We start from the raw sequence: 8854 nt of genomic DNA on the forward strand, positions 1-8854 counted from the left end.
GAACTCCATAAATGGTGTCCATGTTACACTGGATAGTCCACAGACTGTTTTGTGAACAGTTTCCATTTGAATTACTTTCTAAAGGATAATTCATCCCTATGAAAACTGCTCATAATGACAAATGCAAAAGTATCTGCATGTCCAGATACCTCTGAAGGTAATGTGTTTTTTTGTAATTTGGTTGTAGCAACCATTTAAGCAATGTTATTTGACCAACAAACATACCATATAAACCATATAGTGTAAAATATATGAAGCCAGTTTCTGAACAAGTAACACAGACATTTGCATTTTTATGATTTTTTAAAATTTATTTTTCATCACAGCCGCATGAATGTTGGGAGACAACACCCTTCAGTGAAGAGCACAGCTGTCAGAAAGGCCTGTTTCTGGATCGTGTGTTGATCAGTCCCAGGACGGAGAAGGCACTGGCTGCTGCCGTCACCAAACTGATGGCCCCAATGGCCCGTGTAGCCTGAGGAGACAAGGAGGACAAGAGGAGGTGGACTGAGGATTCCCACGATCTTAAAGATATTAATACGTTTGTGTTATTATGTTCAATATGTTACAAGTGTTTGTGACACACTGAACACATGAATGAACGGCAAAGATATTTTTGGGGACGTTTATATAGATGTTTTGAGCAGTTTTTCCACCTATAACCGGTCATGAAACTGTTGAAGCTTAATAAATCCAGCCTCAGTACAGCTGCTGTACTCTGTGAATATAGTTTAAAATCTTCAGCCACTTTTCAAGGTTTTGGAGGTGAGTGATATTCAAAACATAGATTTTGGGTGGAGTATCCTTTTAATATCCAGACTGCAGCTGTAACTTCACCAATTCCAAACTTGTGCCCAGTGACTCTATTTGTGTGAGTTAACCCTTTGAAACCTGAGCAAATTGGCTTTATTTCTTTCAAAAACATGGGAAGAAGGCAATGAGCAATGTTGGTTTTTTTTTTAAATGACCCAAAAAATTAGAAAGACATTAGTAAAACAGTGCAAGAAAATTACCCGAAAATTAGTGATAAAAAAATTGACAAGGAAAATAAATAATAAACAAGGAAATTACCTGGAAACAGTGCTTATAATTTTATAATAATTCTGTAGAATAATTTTAAATATGTAATTATAATAATTATTATAAACATAGTTTTTCCCTTTTCCCCCCTAACCATTCTTCCCTAGCTTCTTAAAAATAATTATCCCAATCGACTAATTTATTGCAATTTGTTGAACATTTCTTACCAAGTTACTCATTGCTTTTTTTCTCATGTTTTGGATGGAATTGCACCAATTTGCTTGGGGTTCAAAGGATTAAACACTTACGAAAGGCATCTAAGAGCAGCACAAGAAAACTGATGTTGCTCCAGGTTTCAAAGGGTTGACCAGGTATACAAAAAAGTAAAATAGTGTCCCTTTACACAAACTGGCAACCACACAATGACAGAGCTGAAATGTCCACATAGAAAAAGTCTAGAATAGGCTACAGAAAGTAACACAGGCCATTATACAGAACATGTATGGTTTATTTTTTGGTAAGATTTACCTTCACTTATAGGGGTTTTGTTTAGTTCTAAAACCTGTACCTCACAAGTCAAACTACCATAAAGCTTCAATTAACAGCCCAGGCTATAATTTACTTAAATCAACTCAACAGATTTCAATTTGGGACAGACATCTATGGACGGGCCTTTAATTCCTTTCACACAAACCTATTGCTCAGGAAAGATGGAAACACAATCATTTAACTCTCTGAAACCTGTTTTTTTTTTTTGTTTTTGCTTTTTTTTTTTCAAAAATGTGGGAGAAGAAGGCAATGAGCAACAAAAGAAAAATTATTTAGACGTTAGCAAGAAATCTGTGAAAAACACAAAAGAATTACCCGAAAATAGGTCAGAAAAAAAACACCTTTAAATAAAAAATGAGAAGGTAAAACAAAACAATACAAAAGGAGAAATTACCTTAAAAAAATCTTAAAAATTATTATATAAATATACGCTAACTATATAAATATAGTTCACTGGACATTTTTTCCTATGTTTCTTTTACAAATTGCGTCTTTTTTTTTATATGCTGATAATACTGTCTTCTTTGGTGCTTACAGTTTCAGTAAAATTGACTGAATGATTGAATTATGGAGAATCTTTCCATGCTAACCACGTGTGTAGCATGTCCATATCGACCAAAGTTTAAACATATATACATACTGTATGCGCGATCTAAGCAGCTAACTAACGTTAACTCCAGCGGGTAGCCAACAACCCGCTTTCATATAACCAAAAAACCTCTGTAAAAATGAACTGCATGGCATCCACACGGCGCTCTAATAGAGGCAGGCCTTTATTTGTCAAAATGTGTCAGCACACCCTGCTAGTTAAAGGGACTGGATGTCTAACTGGGACTGGGCTTTTATTTGAAGTTTTACGGTGTCAGTGGTGACATTTCATCAGTCAGTGTGGTAAATTGAGTGAGGAGTGAGTATTTTGCCCTGATGACAGATGAGACAGAAGCAAAATAAACAGTGAGAGACCTGCTCGGAAACCCCTCCCCGTAGCGCAGAAGGGTAACAAAGTGCTCGCAGTTGCTCCCCAGCAGGTCGTAAGACACCTCCTGGCCGATGAGGACTTGTGCTCGCTGAATGATCTCAGAGGTGGGCAGGGGGGTGTGGTTGTGGTCGTACTTGTTGTTGATACGGTACGAGTCGCTTCCCACCACCTCCTTCAGCAGCTGCATGCGCACCACCGCCTTCCGGCTAAAGACAGACTTCACACTGGACATGGCGGCTGCCTGGTTCTCATCTGGAGAGGAAGAGGAGGGCCTCAGTGTGATAAAAAGATTTTCGTTCTACAGAACATACGATAGAAAGATTCCAAAGTAATTTTGGATCCTGGCTACATAGACAAGATATATAATCATGTGTCACATTATAAAATTGAACCAGCATTATTGTCTTAAAGACTTTGAGGGCTTAACTTTTAAAACAAATCAGTTGAAACTGAGATCCACCACAGCGAAAAGGGATCAGATCATGTGATCCCAATATATATTCAAAACAAGTCCACAAGTCCCACACACAGATGAAAGACTTCAAAGCGTGAAGAAGACAGTTGTTGGGCTGATGTTGAGTTTTTGAGGGTAAATAACCTCTTACGGGGCATTGGCGGCTGAGTGGATGAAGCAGGCGCCCCAAGAATGAAGGCAGTGTCCTTGCCGCAGCAGCCTCGGGTTGGACTCCCACTTAAGGCCCTTTGTTGCATGTCGTCCCCCTCTCTCTCTCTCCCTTTCACGCTAATGATCTGTTCTATCTAATAAAGGCTAAAATGCCCAAAAAAATCTTTAAAAAAAAAACCCATCTTGCATTATAACTGAGGGTGATGATCTATCACTTCCGCTTTGATTGTTGCTTATTTATCACAAGTATTTCATGTTATGGAATAATAGTTTAACTCTTTGAAACCTGAGCAAATTGGCTTTATGTCTTTCAAAAACATGGGAAGAAGGCAATCTGCAAAAAAAAAATGGCTCAGCAGCTAAAAAGAAATAAAGAAACAAACTAACATTAAAATTTCTTGAAAACAACAAACATGCAAAAACTACTCTAAGAATGTGTTAAAATAATACATTTCTGTAACATAATTTTGAATATATAAATATAAAAAATATAAATATAGTTTTCTGGATTTTCTTTTTCCTTTTTTGGGATAGGATAATATCTAATTATCTCCAAACAGCTAACTTTCAAGTAATTTTCTTGTCACCTTTCCCTTTTTTCTTTTTTTGTTTTTGGCAATTTTTCTGGGCATTTCTTGCCAAGTTGCTCATTGCCTTTTCCCATGTTTTCAAAAGAAATTAAACCAGTTTTCTCAGGTTCCATGGGTTTAAATGCTTGTGAAAGGCATCTGAATGCAGCCCATCAAAAGGATGTTGATCCAGGTTCTAGAGGGTTAATGGCTTTAACCCAAAACAGAATGATGGGACAAGTATTAAGCTTCTTTACATAAGTGAAACATAAAAAATGTATTTAAGAATAAGATGGTTACAAATTTAAAACAAACTAGGGTGTTTACATGAACTTTTGTTTGTAAACATATATATATATATATATATATATATATATATATATATATATATATATTATACAAATATTTTGTTTTGCTTGTTTTGGTTCCTTGTCTGTGTATAATTTTTAAGGGAATAGTACAAAACAATTAAGGTAAAAAAAAGAAAGGTGCAAAAGTTTAAGGCTTCAGCCTGCACCTCTTTGGTTTGTCACTGCTTCAAAAGTTATTACTTCTTATTTTTATCCAATAAAACCTCATGTGAAATCAGTTGTAGAAGTTGGAAGAAGACCAACATAAACTAAAACTAAACTAAAAGAACCAATACAACAGTGTTAAAATACCTCCTTACATAGTCCATAGTCCTTCATTCAAAACACTACCCTTTTTCCTGAAAAATATTTCCAGCATGTTTCCTTTGGAGACAGTAGAGATACAGACAGAAAACGCTTGAGTAAATGTACTTACTTTTCACCACTGCAAAACCATAACCATCTTTAAATTGGCGATATTACAAGGTGGTTTTGTGACGTCCTTATGCAAGCTGCAGGACAACCCACTCGAACCCACATTATCAAAGTGCTCAAAAATAATCTACAACGGACTGAAAGGTAAACTGTGACCTTTAGTGTCTTCACAGGACAGTCAAATTAGACAGATGGATGAGGGTTCATGTTTGACCACGCCCTCGTATCAAACCTATGTTGTCTGAAATACAGTGGCGTTCTTAAACAAAGGAGCACCAAAACTGCCCCCAATTTGACATTTAAAAAATATCAAATATAAGGAAAAATGACCACTACATGAAGAACATGTAAGAGCACTGATGTGTAACATGGAGTGGAGATCATTACAGAAAAAAAAAGAAAAGCACAGTACAAAAAAAGAAGAGGACGAAGACTAAATTTGCAATTTTCTATGTTTCTTGTTTGTAAAAACAATAAATATAAAATATAATAGCCTTATTTTTTGAAGGGTGTGTGTTTAACTTCTTTTTTAAAAAAAAACTTAGCTCAGCTGGTTATACTCAAGTTTTTCCCACTGACCAACAGGAGTTAAGTTGATGATGTAACCGTCTCCCAGGTAGAGAGCCCAGTGCTGATAGGCTGGTCTGAAGATCTCGATGAGGTCACCAGGCTGGGGGTCACCAGAGGGGTCAGGAAGGTCAGGGTCATTAGAGGCCATCTGCACAAAGATAGCAAGCAATACATATAAGGTAAATAACTATTTCACATTAAATTGCTCTCATCAAATGTATGCACAGCTTGTCTGAAAAGTGTCTTTCATTTTTTTAAAAAGAAAGAAAAAAGCCATCTGATTATGAAATTAGGATTATTATAAGATTGGCATTTGGAAATATTGAAAATAAACGCTCTTTTAAAAATCATATTAGAAGTAAGTGACATCTGATTCAGTATGGCAGGCCTTTAAAACTTAAATAAATTAGAATTTTAATTTTCTTTCAGGCTTTTGTAAATCGAGTTATTGCCAGTTATTATATACTCATCAGGTTAATATTAATGTTACAATTTAGAAAAAAAAGATAGTTGTAAATAGACTCTTAAAATGACACACACACGTTTCCCTTTTCTCAGGTCAGCAGGGTCACTGCGGGTTATTCACACTTCACACTCATTACAAATCAACAATTGACATCATAAAAACACACACCACTAAATGTCAGGTGATAGTAACAGCCTGTCATTCAACTTACAGCAGAGTTTTGTTGTTGTTTATCCATCCCACATCATGCTTCCACAAATTCTACAAAGAAAAGAAAACACTGATAGGAAAAACAAACAAAATACGTAACTGTTTTTACCCGACTGAAACTGAATCTGAGAGCTGAGAAATAACTTCTTCTCTGGCTGAGTTTGAGTTAAGACAAGAGTCAAAAGACAAAATAACTAAATTCCCAGAGAAAGAGAATGCTAGATAGGATGGTACAATGTAAAGGGCGCCCATACATACACACACAGACAATACACACATGAGCTCTGTGTGTGTCACCTGTGCTGCCACAAAAGCAACAACACAATGAGGAAGCTGACAGAAAAATAGTTTGAGCCCAGGTTATTTCACATAGAAATAATCACCCATAGTGTGTAAATTAATATGACTTTCACAACCTCTAATCTTTTTTTAAAATTCCACCAGGATATAGCTTATATATAGTGATATATATAGCTTATTTTGGATAAAAAAATTACACATGGATGGGATGAAATCTATATCTGTCCAGGAGAGCAATTAGTACATCCATCTCATCATTAATGTATGATGCTGGAGCCACGCTGAAAAGAGAAAGCCTCATATTATTTTACCGAACCAAAATTCTTACATGAAGAGAGAAGACAGAGATAAGAGGAGAATTGTATTTAAAAAAGCATACAGCTTAACTCTATAAGTAATTATTTTTGTTCAACATATTATATTGCAATGCTCTAAAACATCCACAGTTACCATGTATACAAAACACTGGGGGGAAATATTATCATTATTATAATTCACAATATTAAAATAAAGTGCCATAGATACCTTTAAAGTCCATTGTTATAGCATTAGCATTTGAATTCATGTTAGAGGCTCAAACAGTCAACACATGCATACAGGAGTAATACTTACTCACACACCAGCAGCTTTTTCTTCCTCACCATTTTAATTCTCCATCATAAATCCGCACATAACCATAAAAAATCCAGAAAAAAAAGAAAAACAGAAAGATTCCAAGTTCCTGAGATGATGAAAGCGTGTCAAATATCCCAAAGCCAAACTGGAGGTCCTGGTGGAGGTATTTCAGTGCTCTGACTGATGGCAGTTTGCCACAGTTGCTAAGGTCACACACACACACACACACACACACACACACACACACACACACACACACACACAGAGAGAGAGAGAGAGAGGCGTTTCCTCTCGGCCATTGTCCCATTCACAAGCAGCCACACTGCTCTTCTGAATACAAGTTATTGTGGGCTTGCAAAGGCAACACATTTATGACTGATTCCATTCAAATTCTGTCTGATCTCTGCGTTAGGAGAGGTGACGTTAGTGCAGCAGCCGATGTCAATTGTCCCCATTGCTTCAATAATGTGTGTTGATTCTTTAAATTTTAACATGCTTGTATTTATTTTTGCACAGCTCTACAGAGAGCTTGGTAAAATATGTCTTGTCATCACAAAGTACACAACTCTCTCACATGAGTCAAAGTATAGATACTCCTGGTCAAATATTACTCCAATACAAGTGAAAGTTGCTTAGTCAAATCATTACTTGAGTTAAAGTACTGGAGTACTTGCCTTTAAAAATTATCTAAGTACTTTATTTTTTAATCTCAGGTCATTGTTGTATACTCTCACAATACATTTACAGAGCCCAGGGACTCTACAACAACCCACTGAACGCACTGACGTGCTTGCAGAACCTGTAGAATGAAAAGCTTGTTTAATATGCAACAATGTCCATACAAACACAAATTGAAAGGACAACCATTGTCATTTTCATCTTATTCTCCACCCGACCCTAACAGTGTTCTGACACAGGTCTGGCAGTATGTGTGTGCACTCTACTTTCAAAATGATAGGAATAATCCTTCATCTCAAATACTTCAAACATGGACTTGAGGTATGACCATGGGTGACCTGGTGGAGAATCTTTATCTCCATCTGCTGCTGTTGCCATTACTAACACCACTAAACCAAATTCGACCTCTCCTCTCTACCTGTCCCTACCCATGAGTTACCCGATCTGAGTAGTACATAGAGGTATGGAAACACCACTTTGGTAAACAAACCACATGCAGAACTGCATGATCAGAGTTTATGGACTTTTACATTTTAGAAAAGAAAAAATAAATAAGAATCCAAAAAAAGGTAAAATGGTAAAGAAAAATAATTTTTCTTTTCTTCTGCAGATTGGTTTCGGTGTGCTACCCCAAGATTTTCAGCGGCCCCATGTCACCACCCCTGTAAATAATTCTCTGGGCGCCACTGTCTTGATGTACTTAAGTCTCAGCTTCAGCTAAGGAGATCTCAGGGGTTGGATGCATTCTTTGCTCATGGATTGGCCTTTTCGTCAGTCTCCACCCCCTATGTATGCCTTACAGTGCAGTTATGCTGCATCAAGCTCAGGACAGTATCTGTGCAGAGCAGGAAGTTAGACACTTTCACTTTCAAGGTAAGATCAAAAACCAATAACGTGTGTGAGTGTTGTGCATGTGTCCCTGCTTTAGTCCTTTGATGAAAGGTCATTTTTTCCATAGCATACAGGTCCTCCACAATGTCCATCCACTGTCCTAGGCTTTGAGGGTCACGTTTCAGCCAGCTCCTTGTAATGGCCTATTTACATGCTAGTATAAGGATTTTAAACAGATAAATGTCCTTATCATCCTCTCCACTTGTCATTTTTAAGTTGCATTAACTTTACAAATTAAGTAAATACAAGTAAATTGTGAGTTAAGTCAACAATTAGATATAAAGTATGAATTAAAAATACACTAAAATAGTAATAGTTACATTTACTTTCTTTTTTCAAGGCAATCGGTTCCCAATACTACTTTCAGTAAAATTAATTTGTCCGAGTTTACAGTGTATACTGAAAATCAAAGCATGGCTTTATTCGTAATATTGCATATGCAAGTCAGCAACTAAACTAATTTTTTTGTACAGCCGCATTCAAGTGTTTATCCATTTGACACACGTCACATACAACCGGTGGGGTGACATGTGCCTTTATTTTGAAATGTATTCCGGAAGCTCTTCTGCTCTTGCGTTCCGCTTGTCACGCTGGTGT

At 36.6% G+C, this 8854-nt stretch overlaps 1 protein-coding gene across 5 annotated transcripts; it reads right to left on the bottom strand.

The window, feature by feature from the left end:
• Window positions 1-336: 336 nt before the first annotated feature.
• Window positions 337-6813, bottom strand: plaat1 (phospholipase A and acyltransferase 1). Of its 5 annotated transcripts, none has more exons than XM_042484215.1 (5): window positions 6715-6813; window positions 5775-5824; window positions 5107-5245; window positions 2533-2800; window positions 337-475 (listed from the first exon to the last, which is right to left on the bottom strand). In XM_042484215.1, exons 2-5 carry the CDS (start codon window positions 5799-5801, stop codon window positions 442-444), a joined length of 468 nt encoding a protein of 155 aa, XP_042340149.1. In that variant the 5' UTR covers window positions 5802-5824; window positions 6715-6813; the 3' UTR covers window positions 337-441. The 5 variants fall into 5 exon arrangements, with proteins under 5 accessions (XP_042340149.1, XP_042340148.1, XP_042340151.1 ...); XM_042484214.1 differs by having other exon boundaries at window positions 6690-6813; XM_042484217.1 differs by having other exon boundaries at window positions 337-488; window positions 2545-2800; window positions 6686-6813.
• Window positions 6814-8854: the final 2041 nt, after the last annotated feature.

The sequence above is a fragment of the Plectropomus leopardus genome, chromosome 3 (assembly GCF_008729295.1).
Source record: "Plectropomus leopardus isolate mb chromosome 3, YSFRI_Pleo_2.0, whole genome shotgun sequence".
NCBI classification, from domain to species: domain Eukaryota; kingdom Metazoa; phylum Chordata; class Actinopteri; order Perciformes; family Serranidae; genus Plectropomus; species Plectropomus leopardus.

Bases quoted from the DNA above. Each gene is read 5' to 3' on its own strand.
- plaat1 (XM_042484217.1), bottom strand. From the start codon at position 5,801: ATGGATAAACAACAACAAAACTCTGCT. The intron at 2,801-5,106 runs GTCAGTGGGAAA...CTTCCTCTCCAG, and splicing joins CATCAACTTAACTCCTGTTG to ATGAGAACCAGGCAGCCGCC. The intron at 489-2,544 runs GTTTCCGAGCAG...CCTCTTGTCCTC, and splicing joins CTTCTGCGCTACGGGGAGGG to CTTGTCTCCTCAGGCTACAC.